The sequence below is a fragment of the Macrotis lagotis genome, chromosome 8 (genome assembly GCF_037893015.1).
Source record: "Macrotis lagotis isolate mMagLag1 chromosome 8, bilby.v1.9.chrom.fasta, whole genome shotgun sequence".
Taxonomy (NCBI): Eukaryota; Metazoa; Chordata; class Mammalia; order Peramelemorphia; family Peramelidae; genus Macrotis; species Macrotis lagotis.
In genome coordinates, this window is record NC_133665.1 from 19,920,740 (window position 1) to 19,939,208 (window position 18,469).

At 37.6% G+C, this 18,469-nt stretch overlaps 1 protein-coding gene across 1 annotated transcript in view; it reads left to right on the plus strand.

The window, feature by feature from the left end:
• ABCC1 (ATP binding cassette subfamily C member 1 (ABCC1 blood group)) overlaps positions 1–18,469 on the plus strand; it is a 152,179-nt gene that overhangs the window by 98,761 nt on the left and 34,949 nt on the right. The window contains exons 15-19 of the mRNA XM_074196489.1: positions 2,590–2,662; positions 4,036–4,162; positions 7,667–7,843; positions 10,439–10,606; positions 11,275–11,452. Coding sequence (XP_074052590.1) covers positions 2,590–2,662; positions 4,036–4,162; positions 7,667–7,843; positions 10,439–10,606; positions 11,275–11,452 — 723 coding nt within the window. The remainder of the gene's footprint in view (positions 1–2,589; positions 2,663–4,035; positions 4,163–7,666; positions 7,844–10,438; positions 10,607–11,274; positions 11,453–18,469) is intronic.

Genomic DNA, 18,469 nt, shown 5'->3' on the forward strand with positions numbered 1-18,469 from the left:
ACAAAAGAAATCTAAGAAACATAAAGCAAAATAACACTTCAATCTGCATTTAGACTCCATTAGTTCTTTCTCTGGAGATGGATAGCATTTTTCATCAGAGGTCCTTCAGAAGCGTCATTGAATTGTTGAGAAAGTCATTCACAGTTAATCATTGATTGTATACAATATTGCTGTTACTCCTGGTTCTACTCACTTCACTTTGTATCAGTTCATGTAAGTCTTCCCAGGTTTTTCTGAAATCTTCTTGCTCATCATTTCTTAGAGTACAGTAGTATTCTATCACAAGCAAAAAATATAACTTGTTCATTCTCCTGTTGATAGTATGCCCCTTTTTAATTGTGAACTTGATAAGGCAGCTAGATGATAAGGCATCTAAAATGCTGGATTCAGAGTCAGGAAGATGCAAGTTCAAATCCTGCCTTAGACTCTTAGTATCTAACAGTGACCCTGGGCAAGTCAGGCAGAAAATTCGTTTCCTCATCAGCGAAATGGGGACAATAAGAACATCTGTCTTCTAGAGTTATTCTGAGACTCAAAAGAGATATTTTTCTATAAACTGCCTTTTGTAAGCCTTGCTGTCATAAAAATGCCAGTTGTCATCATCATAGTTATCATGGTCATCGTCGTCATCATCATCATCATCATCATCATCATCATCATTGACATTTTCAACTAGGATAGAAGTTGTCAACCAAGGTTTGCATCCCTCCCTGTTTTACAGGAGATGCAGCCCTTCTTAACTTTCTCAAAAGTTAGAAAAAAAAAGTTAAATTAAGAAAAATAGCAATTTATTGACAGAAGTTTAGTTTACATTGTGGGTTCTTCAGTTAGTTTTTAGTTATCAAATGGCATTCATATCTTGCCTAGAATATTACTTCCTTCATTGCACACATGTCTTAGTGTCCAGGATACACTTTTTTATTTTCTTGCTTTTGCAAGGCAATAAGGTTAATCGACTTGCTCAAGGTCACACAGCTAGGTAATTATTAAGTGTCTGAGGTCGGATGGGACCAGTTCTCTATCCACTGTGCCACCCTAGCTGCCCTACAGGATACATGTCACTTTACTGAGTCTGTAAGAAATGAGTACAAAGCATAATTTCTGACCTCAAACTTCCTGTCATCTAGTTCACAGCTTCATAGATTTAAAGCTGGAAGGGTCTTCAGAGTTCATCTAGTTTGTTATTTTACAAATGAGGAAACTGAGATGCAAAGAGGTTAAGTTAGCAAAGGATGACAGTCCTTTAACTCCAGATTCATCACTCTTTTCAATCTTGGTTATTGAGATAAGATTTACTTTAGGACACAGAAATGTTGATATAATAGAGTGTGGTTAAATTCTAAAATTAGTGTCAAAAGCAGTCCTAGCCATAGAAGGTTAGGTGAAGGACATAGAAGGTGAAAATGCACCGCATTAATTAGGGAAAGATGAGCTGATTTGGGACCCCAGAGCTGGGGGCTTGATTGGGGTTGGGGAACCATAGTATTGGCCTGAAGTATGGCAGTAGGAATATTTAATGGGGCAGGAGGGTGATGGGTATGTGTGGTGGTGGGGGAGGGGGAAGATTGATTTTGTAGATTAGAAAGTTCATAAAGGGTCATAGAAATAAATTTGGAAATGTATGTTGGCACTGGATGGTGGAAAGCCTTGAATGCCAGTTTGAGGAGCCGTATTTCATGATGTAGGTAAAAGGGCAAACCCTTGATGGTTTTTGATTAGGAGATCATAATGAAATATATGCTTCATGAAGATTGTTCTAACAATGGGGAACAGGTTAGACTAGATTGGAGATTAGTATTATCAGATTATACTAAATAAAGGCTTATATTAAGTTGGGCATGGAAATAAATAGGTGGCTGTGAGGAATACATCTAGTATTCTTCAGTGGATAAAGTGCTGGATGTGGAGTTCAGATCTGGCTTCAGACACCCACTACTTGTGGGACCCTGGGAAAGTCTGGTTTGCCTCAGTTTCCTCATCTGTAAAATGAGCTAGAGAGAAATGGCAAACCACTCCAGTATCTTGGCCAAGAAAATTACAAATGGGATCGTGGAGGGTCAGATGCAACTGAAAAAGACGAAGCAACAGCAAAGTAAGGGGGATGAACTAATGACTTTTGTAGCCCCTTCCTCCCACAAATCTTTAACCTTACTGTGGTTAAATGATATACAAATGTGAGCTGCTATTATTCTTGTTGATATCATCTAATTGGGGTAGGGACTGCATTTTCAGCTGATCTCTACATATATAGAAAACATCTCTAATCAGCATTCTCCCTCAGCATTCTCCCTTGATTTATGCTTAATGAGTGAATTCATTTATTATTGACTAATTTGCCCTATGTAGATTTTTTTTTTCTCTAGAGTATCCCATACCTCTGTTATATTATTTCCTTTCCAGTACCCAGATGTGGTTTGTGCTAAGCTATCTTTATCCATACTTTTTTTGGTTCATCATTGGGTTGTTACCACCCCGCTTGTTGGAGAAGACTGGAAGTCAAGTTCTGTGTTACCTGACCCAACCTCAGTATGTCTTTTGCTTTGTCAACTTGTGCCTGGTCCTTACTGATGTGTTACCGTTGCTTTTCAGGTAGTGGTGCCAGCGTCATTGTGAAAAATGCCACCTTCACCTGGTCAAGAAGTGATCCTCCAACTCTGAATGGGTAAGTCAGGGCAAACATTCCAAACTGACCCAGAGACTCTGCTGTCAACTTCAGCTGGCTGTTTTACAGATATGTGTCATGGGTCACTGCAAACACCTTGTGCTACTGGGTGGGTGGGTGGTAGTAGTAGTAGTAGTAGTAGTAGTAGTAGTAGTAGTAGTAGTAGTAGTAGTAGTAGTAGTAGTGGGATGTTATTCTGCCTCTCCCCTTCCCTTCCACCTTCCAACTAGCAAGCCTGAACCATACAAATTAGAAGGCATCTATTTATATATCTGCTGTTGACCAACACATGGGCTATTTTGATTGTCTGCAAAGTAGAATGGGCTCTTTGAAGAACGTCCCCATTGCTGTACCAAATAGTGCTTTCTCCTTGCAGCCACCCCTTTGTCCTCCGATTCTCCTTTCTTTCAGTTGCTTATCTTTAGGAGGCAGCACATTGTTAAAGGGAAGTGACCTCTGTTCTCTTGGCAAGTCCGTCTGTGGGTACCTTGTCAAGTGCATCATATTTCTTTCAAAGTCAGTGCATTTCTTAACTGTTTTCCTATTGTAGCTCTGACGTTCAGAGTTAAAGCTTGTTGATCGGGTTCTAAAAAAATGAAAAATTTAGAAAGGACTCTAAAGGATCTTGTTCATCTTGTCCATCTTGTCTCCTAAAACAATAATTTTAGTTTTACATGATTGCACTTGGATAAACTATATCAGATTGCTTATCATCTCAGGGAGCAGAGAAAGGAGAGGAGGGAAAGAAGGATAGAATTTGGAATGCAAAACTTTAAAAAAATGTTTAAAAAGTTGTTTTAATATGTAATTGAGTAAATAGAAAATATATATTTTAAAAATATACTTGACCGGGGCAGCTAGGTGGCACAGTGGATAAAGCACTGACCCTGGAGTCAGGAGTACCTGAGTTCAAATGTGACCTCAGACACTTAATAATTACCTAGCTGTGTGGCCTTGGGCAAGCTACTTAACCCTATTTCCCTTGCAAAAAACCTAAAAAAAAAATACACTTGATTTGATTTGACAAGTGGTTGGTTAGGTATTTCTGAAAAATTCCCAAAGGAGATCTCTTTTTGATCATACATTCTGTGTTATCATTTGATATCTGACTCTTTAGCATTAGGAAGGCCTCCCTTGTGTCTGTTGCTCATCTTTCCTGTTAAAGAATAAACCCCTTGCCCTTTATTATTATTGGAGAGAGAAAAGGAATCTCTCACTTAAGATAGAAGGATTTCTCTCAAAGTTATTTGATCCTGTTTCTCCACCTTTCTCTTCTTTAGTTCTACAGTTCCTTCTGGTCAGGGATAACTAAGCCAGTCCCTTGCCCTTTTTGTTTGCTAAAGATACTCATTTTTCTTCTTATTTCCTTTTAGCATCACTTTCACTGTGCCAGAAGGTGCCTTGGTTGCTGTATTGGGCCAAGTGGGCTGTGGGAAGTCATCCCTGCTGTCTGCACTCTTGGCTGAGATGGACAAAATAGAGGGACATGTGTCTATTAAGGTATAGTTGGGAATTATTAGGAGTTAGAATAGAAGGGACAAAGGGATCACTTCACAAAAGGAAACTGGGAAAAGATGCCTTGTGGCTCTTTACCAGGAATATGTGAAGGGCATACCAATGGGGATAATAATAATAATGATAATAGTAATAATATAAATGATGATTACAATAATAATGCTAAAGCGATAATAATAGCTAGCATTTATATATTACTTTAATGTTTGCAAAGCACTTTACAAATATTACATTATTTAGTCCTTAACAACTAATTAAATATAAAAGGTATAAATAAATAACATATATATAATGCTTGCTATGTGCCAGATCCTTTACTAAGCACTTTACAATTATTTTCTCATTTGATCCTCACACCAAATCTGGCAGATAGGTGCTATTATTATTATATACTTCATTTTACAGATAAGGAAACCGAGGCAGATAGAGGCAAAAGTGACTTCCCCAGGGTCACACAACTTGTGTCTGAGATAAAATTTGAACTCAGTCCTTCTGGCTCCAGGACTGGTGCTTTATCCATTTCACCATCTTGCTGCCCTTCCATAACTGTCCAATACCTGCTGTGATGAATATTTGAGACTCATTTGCATTGTGATATAATAGAAATTTCAATTACCTAGGTTTGAATCTGATCTCTACTTATTGTCACCTATTTCCCTTTGGTCTTTGGTTTCCTCGTCTGTAAAATGAGTGGATTTACCTAGATGATCTCTAAGCTTTAAATCCTAGCTGCCTATGACTTATATACTTTGACAGTGTTCCTCTTTAAGTAGGTTAAGCATTACCCTTATAGACTTATTTTCCTGCTTTATTGCTTTCTACAAACCCTTCTTACTTCACTGAATCCATGGTCTCATCTATATGAGTATTACTTCTCTATTATAAATTAAAATGTATCTTTCCCTCCTCCTTTTGTATCATTCTGGAACATGTCAAGATATTTGGCCCACTTTATTATTATTATCAATTATTATTATGACCTTGGACAAGTTGCACAACTTCTCTGGGACTTGTTTTCTTCACCTTTAAAATAAGTAACTTGGACTCACTACCCTCTTAAGGTCCCATCCAACTCCATATCTTTGAGTCTCTGATGAAATTTCCATAGAGAATCAAACCTTTCTTTGGTTATGAAATACAAAATTAACTTTGGTCCAACCAAAAGAGAATACTCACAGATTTAAAATTCCAGGAGTAGAATCTGAATAAGACTTTACTGTATTTTTTCAAAAAGAAATGCTGCATAATTTCTATCGAGTCAGATAAAGACTCAAAACTAAGACAATTAGGCAAAAGGTAATGTGAAGTAATGTGGAAAATGCTAGTTCACCTTTTGCCATTTTGCATAATAAATCATTAACATAAAAGCCATAAGAATGAAATGCTGGAATTTCAACTATATCCTGCCCTGGACTTGAAAAAGATGCTAATGTTTGACTTGGGTTTTTTCCTTGCACATACGCACTAGGCAATTTGTGAAAGAAGTTATTATTTCTGATGTTTTATTTGGCAAGACTTATTTATTATGCCAAAGTTATCCTAAATTCTGAATGAATAAAAACTGCAATAATGAGATTTTAACTCTGTTATCGCCTTAATGGAGATTTCATTTCATATTAGAGGCAACTATGTGGAAGGCAGTACTCTATTGGAGGTAACATTGGGCTAAGAATCAATAAGCAGAGGTCATTTACAAAGAACCTTGGTGGGGCAGCTAGGTGGTGCAGTGGATAAAGCACTGGCCCTGGAGTCAGGAGTACCTGGGTTCAAATCTGGTCTCAGACACTTAATAATTAGGCAAGCCACTTAACCCCATTGCCTAGCAAAAACCTGAAAAAAAAAAGAACCTTGGGTCTGTCACTTCAAGGAGGAGGAATGGGTGGGCATCAGTTTTGTTTGAAAACCCTAGGATTTTGGGTAGACTGCAAACTCAGCATGAATGAGCAATAAGCCATGGCAGCCAAGGAAGCCAATATGATCTTGGATTACAGTAGAAGGAACACAGTTTCCAGGAATAAGGAGATGATAAACTTGGCTCTGGTCTGAATTTGAACAGAGCATTGTGTTCAGTTCTGCTTAAGAGGGGCAATTGATCACTAGACAGTATTCCACAGGTAAACAACTAAGATGGTGAATGGCCTTTTAGGAATCTATATCCTGTAAGGATGGAAAAAAAGACTGAAAGGGAACACAATCCATTGGGATTATGTATTTGAAGAACTCACTTGTGGAAAAAGGATTAGTTTTGTTCTCTTTGGCCCCAAATAAAAGAAGTAGAAACTAGGGCTAGAGGTTTTAGAGGGAGGCATATAATTTGGAACTCAAAATTTTAAAAAATTGCCCTAACACGTAATTGGGGAAAAATAGAATATATTAAATAGGGTGGAAAAAGGAAGATGCAAAAATGACGATTGTAAGCTTGATGTCAGAAAAAAATTGTTGACAATTGGTGGCAAGGCCTGGCATGGCTATTCTATTATTCTTTGACAGGCACCATGCTAAGTGCTTACTGATATAATATGCAAAAAAGAAAGACTTTGCCCTCAAGGAACTTACATTCTGTTAGGGGAAAACAGCACACAAAAAGAAGCTTAATTTGGTGTAGAGTGGAATGGTCTGAAGTATCTGGTAGGTCTTTGGAAATAATATAAAAGTTCCCAAAAGTCAGAAGCAGATCTAGAAGGGGAAGGAAAGTTGACTGATCTGGGCCCCTTCCCAAAAACGGAGGTCTCAAGAGGAACTCATCAGTGGGAAAAGGGGAGGATGGGGTAGAGAAATGATTCAGAGTGTGGAGGCCCTGGTCATTGACATGGGTAGTGGACTTTCCTTGATTGTCATCTTCAAGTAGAGACTGGCTGACAATTTTGGGGTCTGTTTCAATGAGAATTCTTCTTTTATCCTTGATTTGAATTAGATAGATGCTAAAGGTCCCTCCAACATGAAAAAATAAATTTCTTAAGATTTATCGCTGGTTTAGTGGATAGAGCACCGACCCTGGAGTCAAGAGTACCTGAGTTCAAATCCAGCCTCAGTCACTTAATAATTCTTGTGTGGCCTTGGGCAAGCCCCTTAACCCCATTTGCCTTGCAAAAACCTAAAAAAAAAAAGGTTTATCTCCATATCCATTTTCTTAGCTATAAAATGCATTTAACTATTTCACTTATCTTCTAGGGAATGCCTAGAGCAGTGGTGTCAAACTCAATAGAAATAGATCCCTGCAGGCTGCATGTTAACTTAAAAAATTGCATATTAACTTCATCTGTGTTCTACTGGATTTTTATTTAAAATATTTTATCTGATTTAGGTAATACTGGAGGTGTGGGACCTGCTGGCCTGTTTGACACCTCTACCTTTAGAGCATTCATTAAGATAATAAATGTGTAAAAGGATTTTGTAGAATACAAAACACTACACAGATGCTCACTAGGGGTGTTGTGTGTTTTGTCTCTGGTCTATTCCCTTTCAAATTCTTCCCTTTGCCTTTTATAGGGTTCTGTGGCTTACGTCCCCCAGCAGGCTTGGATCCAGAATGCTTCTCTTAGAGAGAACATTCTCTTTGGCCAACAGCCCCAGGAACGGTTCTACAAGGCTGTGATTGAAGCCTGTGCCTTACTCCCAGACTTGCAGATCTTGCCCAGTGGAGACCAGACAGAGATTGGAGAGAAGGTTGGTAGAATGTTGACTTGAGCCCTTTCGAACTGAATGTCCAGGTAGAACTGCTATGTGAAATGATAAGGCAGTGAGATGGACTTGTAGTTAGGAGACCTGACTTTGAGTCTCATCTCTGCTACTTCCTGGCCAGGTGGCCTTGAGCAAGCTATTTAAGCCCCCTGCCCCCTGATTCCCTCCTCTGTAGTGTGGGTCTGATGATAATCCTCACACTGCCAGCCTCAGAGAAGGCAAGAAACCATAGCAAGACAGTGTGATCTTAGACAAGTCACAGTCTCATTAGGCCTCAGTTTTTTTCCCTGTAAAATGAGAGAGTTGGAATAGATGACTTTGAGATTTCTTTGAGCTCTAGAGCTATGAACTAAGTCACCTAATCTTTTGGTGCCCCAATCAGCTCTTGAAGACCCTAAGTAGCAGAGGAGGTGCAGACCCACCTTGTTAGATGGAGTTTACTCATTGGAGGTTCTCTCTGCTGTATCAGGTTCAAAAAATAATATTTGTATAGCCAACCTTATAGCATTGAGTCTGCTGTCAGTGATTAATAATAACGATGATAATAGTAACCCTTACATGGTCCTTTTTAAAAGTTTGTAAAGAGGGCAGCTAGGTGGCACAGTGGATAGAGCACCGACCCTGGAGTCAGGAGTACCTGAGTTCAAATCTGGCCTCAGACACTTAATAATTACTTAGCTGTGTGGCCTTGGGCAAGCCATTTAACCCCATTTGCCTTGCAAAAATCTTGGGGGAAAAAAATACCAAGTAAAATGAACATTTTCTTATACACAGTAGAACAGAAAAAGATTGTACATGAAACTGTGAAGCTCCATTATAAGTGGCTTGTTTTTCTTTTTAGAATTAGATCCTGAGAGTCCAGGTATTGGGATAAAAACTCTCTCTTTGATAAAAATTGTTGGAAAAATTGGAAGTTAGTATGGAAGAAACTTAGATTAGACCTATACCTCACACCCTCTACCAAGATAAGATCAAAATGGATACAGGATTTAGACATAAAAAAACAATATTATAAACAAACTAGAAGATCAAGGAGAGTTTACCTGTCAGATCTATGGAAAGGGAAGCAGTTTATGACCAAGGAAGAGATGGAGAACATCATTAAAAACAAACTAGATAATTTTGACTACATTAAATTAAAAAGCTTTTTCACAGACAAAAAACATTGTAACCAAGATCAAAAGAAATGTAGTAAATTGGGAAACAATTTTTACAACTAGTAATTTCTGACAGAGGACTCATTTCTGAAATATACAGAGAACTGAGTAAAATTTTCAAAAGAAAAGCCATTCCCCAATTGACAAATGGTCAAAGGCTATGCAGAGGCAATTTACAGATGAGGAGATCGAAGCAATCCATAGTCATATGAAAAATTGCTCTAAATCACTAATTAGAGAAATGCAAGTTAAAGCATCTCTGAGATAAAACCTCGAACCTCTCAGACGGGTCAATATAACCAGAAAGGACAGTGATCAATGTTGGAAGGGATGTGGGAAATCTGGGATATTAATACATTGTTGGTGGAGCTGTGAACTCATCCAACCTTTCTGGAGAGCAATTTGATATTATGCCCAAAAGGGCAACAAAAATGTGCATACCCTTTGATCCAGCAATACCACTACTGGCTCTTTACCCTAAAGAGATTATGAAAAAGAGTAAACACATCACTTGTACAAAAATATTCATAGTAGCCCTGTTTGTGGTGACAAAGAATACGAAATTAAGTGAATGTCCTTCAATTGGGGGTTGGCTTAACTAGCTGTGGTATATGTATGTCATGGAACACTACTGTTCTATTAGAAACCAGGAGGGATGGGAACTCAGGGAATCCTAGAAGGATTTGCCTGAGCTGATGCTGAGTGAGAGGTGCAGAACCAGAAAAACATTGTACACCCTAACAGCAACATGGGAGTGATGATCAAGCTTGATGGACTTGCTCATTCTGTCAGTGCAACAACCAGGGACAATTTGGGGCTATGTGTAATGGAGAATGCCATCTGTATCTAGAGAAAGAATTGTGGAGTTTGAACAAAGACCCAAGCTATTTCCTTCAATTTAGAAAAAAAAAACCATTATCTTATTTTGTAATTTTCCTGTCTCTTATATTTTATTTTTCTTCATTTCTCTTTCATCACATTCAACTGAGATCAATTTATACCATGGAAGCAATGTAAAGACTAACAGAATGCCTTCTGTGGGGGGAGGGAAGCAGGTATGGGGGAAAAATTGTAAAACTTAAAAATAAATAAAATCTTTCTAAAAAGGAATTAGATCACAAATGTCACATGTAACTTTTGAAGTGGTCCTGCTTGTCTGTGGTTCCTTCTGTCTTCCTTTCTATTCTCTTCAAGTTCACTGTTTTTCCATGTATATATATATATATTTTAATTTTAGATATTTAAGGTCCAAAGGTCACACTGCTAGGCAATTATTAAGTGTCTGAGGCCAAATTTGACTGGAGTCATCCTGACTCCAGGGTTGGTGCTCTATCTACTGTGCCATTTAGCTGCCCCTTCACTGATCTTATTGGGGAACTCATATAGATCTTGGCTATTAATTTTTTTTAACCTATTTTCCTAGGGTGTAAATCTGTCTGGTGGTCAGAAGCAGCGAGTGAGCCTGGCACGGGCAGTTTACTGTGATTCAGATGTGTACCTCTTTGATGATCCCCTCTCTGCAGTGGATGCCCATGTGGGAAAACATATATTTGAAAACGTTATTGGCCCTCAGGGGTTGCTAAAAAACAAGGTATTCAAGGGTTGGGATTTTGAAATAAAAGAAATATAGATAGAATGATCATTGCTTTAGCATTAGATCTTAGAACCTATGCATTGTGGTACAAGGAGGTAGAAGATAAGAGTTGGAGAGAGGAAAATCCCTATCACTTTTCTTTACTTTTTTTTTCCTTTTTGAATGTGATTTTTAATCATTTTTATTTGAATCCTTTCTTTGTAAGTCTCCACAAGATAGTCTTGCCCAACTCTAGCTTGTTTAACAAAAATGTCCCCATCCCTTGTCACTATAATGTTCAATTCTTTCATTTTGGCTGGCCAAAAGGAGACTTTCTTTTCTTATTTAAGCTAAGATGGTGATGAGCCCTCAGAAAAAAATTTCTGTGCTAAGATCTCAATAAATTTTTTTAGATTGACGACTTCTACAGGGGTTGCTGTGGGCCATGGCTTTTGAGATTGGAGGTTAGAAATCAACAGTAGTTCTCTGGAAGAGTGGAAAATTGTTTTCTTTTTTGCTTAGCTTTATACTCAAAGTACCTTCAGCCAGATGCTGAACTTAATGATCCTTTTCTTGTTTGGTCTGTTAGGTTGAAGGGAGTTCATAATTGACCAATTGCATGGGGATGATTGTCTGCATCTGATGAGGTCTAGTCGAACTTTTGTGTTTGTTTTTTTTTTTTTTAGACCCGCATATTGGTAACTCACAGCATCAGCTACCTGTCTCAGGTGGATGTGATCATTGTGATGAGCAATGGTAAGATCTCTGAAATGGGCTCATACCAGGAGTTGTTGGACCGACAAGGAGCATTTGCAGAGTTTCTCCGAATTTATTCGAACACTGAACAAAACATGGAAGGTGGAGGTAAGGGCAAGGGCAAAAAGAGATGCTTCCTTCAGGTACCTACCCCCTCTCTTCCAGTTTGAAGACTGCAGGCTATAAAATCTCCTGTTTTCTGCCTTCTTAATAGGAGAAATGTCAGAGGCTGGTTCAGGTTCTGACTTTTACTAACTAGTATAACTTAGCCTTTTTTTATTGCTGAAAACAGAAATGTCTTCACCACGCTCATGGCTTTTCTTCCAGATCAGTACAGGAAAAGGATTAGATGGCCTTCTCTTCATACATGTAGCTAACAATTGAGAATCAGCTTCTTCTTTTCCAGATACCCCAATCTAGAATTAAAATTTCAGATCAGTCAGCAGAAGTAAAAGACACAATTGGAGTTTTTTGGGTTTTTGAAGAATACAAAGTAGAGGAGGCATGGATGTGTTTCTTGTTGTCTTTTTGTATTTGGTATTAGGGAAGGACAACTTAAGAGTGATTAGAGAGTCAGTCAACCCTTTCATTGTTGATACTTTCATTGTTAATTCCAAGAAGCTTAGCCTTTCTTTCTTTTCTTTCCTTGTCAGGCAAGATTAAAGTTTAGGGAGTAATTTTTTTCCATCTCTTTTTGTATTGCTCTGTGCTAACATTTACTTCTCAGAGTACCCATAATTTTAATAGCAAAACTGACATTGTGATCTTTTAAATCACATACTCTAGTTAATCCCCAGACTCTGTTTCAGTCTGAGAAGTAACTAGCTGTTTTATTTTTGCACTTTAGATAGGCCTCATGCTTTAGACTTTTGCCTCTCTGGTCTCAGAGGATAATTGTTGTTCTGTTTTTTCAGTTACATCTAACTCTTTGTGATCCCCTTTGTTTTTTTGTTTTTTAACAAAGAGACTGAAGTGTTTTGCCATTTGTTTCTCCAGCTTATTTTACATATGAGGAAAATGAGGCAAACATAGCTTAGTGACTTGCCCAGGGTCTCACAACTATTAGTGCCTGAGGCTAGATTTGAACTCAGATTTTCTTTACTCTAGACCTGGTGCTCTATCTCCTGTACCACCTAGCTGCCCCCCAGAGGATGGTAGCAAAGGCTAGCTTATCTGCTTGCTTCATAAATAGGATTTTTGTTAAGATATTACATAGAAGGAAAAAAAGATCCTACATAGAATCACATTCTTCCTTTGTGAGCACCCAGCCATTGACACCTTAGATAACTTAGATTTCTCAGCAAGTCTTCTTATAAATGACTATCCTTCTTGGAGGCCTCCTGTAAACTAGTTGAGGCTGTCTTCTGACCTCCAGGATCAATGAAAAAAAATTTCAAAACTTCCCCTTTTTAAAAAAAACTTTTTTCAAACAAGGAGCATTTTTTTCCCTTCCACCTGCATTTCCTCATTAAAAAAAAATAAAACATAACAAAACCCAAATTCTAATTGATATGCAGAACCAGATAAAACAAATTTGACATTTCCAAATATTTCATCTTCTGCGATTTGAATACATTACCTCTCTGTCAGGAGGTGAATAATGCCTTCCTCTTTGACATCTGGCTTTATGACAGGTCATCTCATGATCAGAGTTTTTAAGTCTTTAGAGTTTTCTGTCTTTACAGTATTCTGGAGACTGTCTAAATTGAGCTCTTGTACTGCTCACTTCCTTCTGTGTCAGGTTTCTCAGAAACTGCTTGTTATTACTTTGTTTATATAGTTCCAGAGTATTTCAAAACTTTCCTATACAGCTGTCCTCTTTGCAATCTGAATATGTTTCTGTGTTGTTTTTTTTTTCCCATCCCTTTTGTATTGGGCTGTGCTAACATAATGGGTATAGATTGGGTCCATTAGAATGGTATATGACAAAAATCTTGGAATCCAGAAATATATTCTGATTTATTCTTTTAGGAGCTTTGAACTTTGGCAGTTATTTACATAAAATGCCAGTTCTTTTTTTTTCTTCATATTATTTAAATTGGATTGGTCATTGGTCATCTTAGCACTCAACTATTCAGTCATTTTTTTTTCAGCCAAGTTCAACTTTTCATGACCTCATTTGGGGTTTTCTTGGCAAAGATATTGGAGAGGTTTACCATTGCTTTCTCCAGCTCATTTGATAGATGAAACTGATGTAAACAGGATTAAGTGATTTGCCCACAGTAACCTAGCTAATAAGTATTATGTGACTGGATTTGAACTAATATGCCATCCACTGTACCACTTTGCTGGCCAAAACTCAATTCTGCATCTCCTCCAACTCAGATACCAGCAGGGCCTTTCTCCTCCATTTCTGGAGGTAACATAGGGTTTTTCTAAACAGGATTGAGGAACCTACTTAGATTCAACCAATCAATAGTATTGGTTGAATTTTTTTTTTCAGTTTTTTTGCAAGGCAGTGGGTCTAAGTGGCTTGCCCAAGGCCACACAGCTAGGTAATTATTAAGAGTCTGAGGTGGAATTTGAACTCAGGTATTCCTGACTCCAGGGCCAGTGCTGTATCCACTGCATCACCTAGAAGCTCCTAATATCTGAATTCTTAATAATATTTTGCTGCCTTTCTGAAAAAGAAACTTTGTTTCCTTTTTTTTTGCATTTAATTCTTATTTTATTGTTTCTCAATTACATTTAAACAAAAATTTTTAACTTTTTTTTTGAAAAGTTGCATTTTTAGAAGTTTCTCTTTTTGAATAACACTTCCTTCAAACATTTCTAATTCTTTTGAGGATTTTTACCATCCCTCTCTCTGTAACATAACCCAGATTCTTCATCCCCACTCTAATTTCTTATCCATTCAGTTGCCAAGTTTTATCCTTTCTAACTTTCACAACATTTTTTTCACTTCTCACCCCGTACATATTCATAACCCTCATTCCCTTTCACTTGGGCAGTTGTAGCAACCTCCTAATTTTATCCACCTGATTGATTCCATCTCCCCTCTTCCTAAACCATCCTTCCCACAGTTAGCTAAGTGATGTTTCAGTCCAAACACTCCCTTCCTCATAAACTCATTGACTCTTCCTGCCTCTTAAAAATCCTTGTAGCCTTTCACTTAATCCATCCATCAGCAAGTACTTATTAAATGCCTACTATGTGTCAGTCACTATGTCAGGTGGCTGGAGATAAAAATACCAGGAATGAAATAATCCCTTATCAGTTCCTCCCATCTTAATGGGAGAAACAATGAGTGCATATATAAATATGTACAATATAAAATGCTTCAGGCTATTTGAAACTTTATTCACTTAAGCTTCTACTAAGACTTTTGGGACACTATAAGTGAATAAATACAAATATTTACATATTTGACTATTTAAATATCAAACTATTAAATATTTAAATATTAACTGTTTAAAATAGTTAAATATAAGGTAGTTTTAGAGGGAAGGCACTAATAGTTGAGAATATCAGAAAAAGTTGCATGCAGAAAATGGAATATGAAGTTTGTCTTATAACTAGAAATTTCATTCCCCTATAGGAATTCTGTATTCTAAACAAATTGGGACTACTCATTGTTTCTTAAATTTGACATTCTATCTCTCCCTCCACATTCCCTCCAGACCATGGGATTCAATCATTCTTTTTTTAGGTTTTTGCAAGGCAAATGGGGTTAAGTGGCTTGCCACAGCTAGGTAATTATTAAGTGTCTGAGACTGGATTTGAACCCAGGTACTCCTGACTTCAAGGCCAGTGCTTTATCCACTATGCCACCTAGCTGCCCCTGGATACAATCATTCTTCCCTTTTTGCTTAAGAATTTTTTTTTTTCTTTAAGGTCAGCTTATGTACCTCTTCCTCCTCCTCCTCTATGAAACATGCCCTTATCTTTCTGTCCTCCCTCTCCACCTCCATTCCCCTCTTCTCTTCATTAAGTCATTCTATATTACTTACATATTAGAGTAGAATGGAAGCTTCTTGAGGGCAAGAATTGTACATTGTTATTTCTCCAGTGCCTAGCATAGGACCTTTCATGTAGTGGCAGCTTAATAGATAGCTTTTTTCTCAAGAAGCTGGTATGTAGTGTCATTATCCCTGTTCTGCAGATGGGGACACTGAGGATGAGATTTTTCTAATGGAAAGTAGTAAAGTTAGAACTCCATCCCAGGTCCTGTAACTCAAAATCCAGTGTTCTTCCCCCCACATCAAGGTCTCATAGTTTATCTTAAATAAACATCATAAGCATAACATAAATATATGTGTTATCTAAAGTTTCTTATGGCATAGCATGGGGAAGGGGAAACTGAGGTGAATGTAGGTTGCTTCTTTCAATCACTTTTGGCTTCCCCAATTGTATTTCTTTATATGTTTTCCATATAATTTGGGGGGAGTATACAGACATTCTTTACTCCATTCCATAGAAAATGCAGAAAACAGGGATTTATAGTGTCTTTAAATAATTGATACAGTTCTCTTCCCTTTCCAAATAGTTCCAACTTTATCCAAGTTTTCTAATGTCCTCTAATATTCATAGCAATATGAGATTTCCCTTAGAAGGAAATATATTTAGCAGCCCTCTTTCTCATTAGCCCTGCACTAATCAGATAATGCACTGTAATGACAGAGGGCAAAGTTTGAGTCTTTTGTTCTTTCTTATTATGACTTAGATGCCCCGAACTTCTTCTGCCTTAGGACCCTTTGTGTGTTTCCCATTCATCTCCCTAAGTTCGGTAATGCATAGAGAATCTTCTCATTCAATTTATGTAACTTCCCCTTCTACGACTGCCAGTTCTTAGCCTGAGAGGTTATACCACTGCCTCTCTAAGACTGGGTCTGGAAATTTTTCCTTCTGGGTTGAGTGTGTGAGAACACACACAGTTCCAATTGCTTATTCTCTGAGACTGCTCTCTGGCAAGGGAGGGAAAGGGAGTGATTTTTCCCCTGCTTCCCATTGTAGATGTGCTCTGCAGTCCTGCAGTTTTTCCTCAAACACCAAACAAATACCAAAAAAACAGACAGGGGTATCTCTTTCAAGCAATTTAACAAGACTTTAAAATGACTTTTTTTTTTTAAGAAAGACTTCATTTATTTTGAATTTTACAATTTTTCCCCTAATCTTGCTTCCCTCCCCCCACCACCCACAGAAGGCAGTCTGTTAGTCTTTACATTGTTTCCATGGTATACATAAAATGACTTTTTAATTTAACTTTAACTCCTGGTTTTCCCAACTCTAGGTAAGAAGGCTAATGCAGAGGAGGAAGGTTGGTATTGCTTGACTTAGACCCAGCCTTAGTACTTTTAGGTACAAGACAGTAGATTAGCTTCTATTGTGAGTTGCATGACTGTGAGAAGTTTATCAATTAGTTTCTGCTACTGTTCTCTTCACCTTAAAATAATAATAGTAATAATAATAATAATAATGAAAAAGCTAAATGCCATACATTTACAATGACAAAGAAGTAATGATCTTTTGGTTTGAAACAGGTATTCTCTAATCATATTTTTGTTTCTATGGTCATGACTTAGTTCTGACCTTAGCTACCATATAGTAAAACTCCCACTCCAAACATTAGCTTACGCCTAAGAAGTGGAGGCCTCTTGTGCAGTAGGGGAGACATTGTAGAAGTTTTTAATTAGCTAGTTAAGAGAGGTTTTAATTATATAGTCTTCAAATAGAGATATGCACTAGATTGTCTTTGAACTTCTGCATTTGATATAAGGATAGGATGGGATTAAAGAAATTTTCTCATAAAAAATTACAATTTAAAAAAAAAAGAAAAAGAAACTACTGAAAAACTTTGTCCCTGAACCTCCTTAGGGCATTTCTTTTGAAGAGTCAAAGCAGCAGCCCAAGGATATTTGGAAAGGTCATCCTGTCCTATATACTCAGAAGTAATCTGGTTGTGAGTGTATTTCTCTGGCCCCCTGAGTAAAGCCCAGTTCTCATCATTAAGTACATATTACCTCCTTTTTGGTCCTTGCCAGGAAGGAACTGATTTCAGCCTTGAGGAGATTGTTATTTTTTACAAAAATTTTCTTGACATCTTTTGTTTCTATATTGTCTAAATTTTCCTATCTATTCCTTTCCCTCTACTTTCCCAGAAATCCATCCCATATTACAAAGAATTTTTGTATAGTTATTTATTTTTTTAATTAATTTTTATTAAAGATATTATTTGAGTTTTACAATTTCCCCCACCAATCTTACTTCCCTCCCCCCACCCCACCCCATGGAAAGCAATCTATTAGTCTTTACTTTGTTTCCATGTTGTATCTTGATCCAAATTGGGTGTGTTGAGAGAGAAATCATATCCTTAAGAGAAGTCTAAGAGGTAACAAGATCAGACAAAAAGATATGTTTTTTTCTAAATTAAAGGGAATAGTCCTTGAACTTTGTTCAAACTTCACAGCTCCTTATCTGGATACAGATGGCACTCTCCTTTGCAGTCAGCCCAAAATTGCTCCTGATTGTTGCACTGATGGAATGAGCGAGTCCTTCAAAGTTGAACATTGCCCCCATGTTGCTGTTAGGGTGTACAGTGTTTTTCTGGTTCTGCTCATCTCACTCAGCATCAGTTCATGCAAATCCCTCCAGGTTTCCCTGAAATCCCGTCCCTCCTGGTTTCTAATAGAACAATAGTGTTCCATAACATACATATACCACAGTTTGCTAAGCCATTCCCCAATTGAAGGACATTTACTTGATTTCCAATTCTTTGCCACCACAAACAGAGCTGCTATAAATATTTTTGTACAAGTAATGTTTTTACCCTTTTTCATCATCTCTTCAGGGTATAGACCCAGTATTGCTGGGTCAAAGGGTATGCACATTTTTGTTGCCCTTTGGGCATAGTTCCAAATAGCTCTCCAGAAAGGTTGGATGAGTTCACAGCTCCACCAACAGTATAATAGTGTCCCAGATTTCCCAAAACCCTTCCAACAATGATCATTATCCTTCCTGGTCATATTGGCCAATCTGAGAGGTGTGAGGTGGTACCTCAGAGAAGCTTTAATTTGCATTTCTCTAATAATTAATGATTTAGAGCATTTTTTCATATGGCTCTGGATTGCACAAAGAATTTTTTTAGTTCTTGCAAGGTAGTGGGGTTAAGTGCCTAAGATCACACAG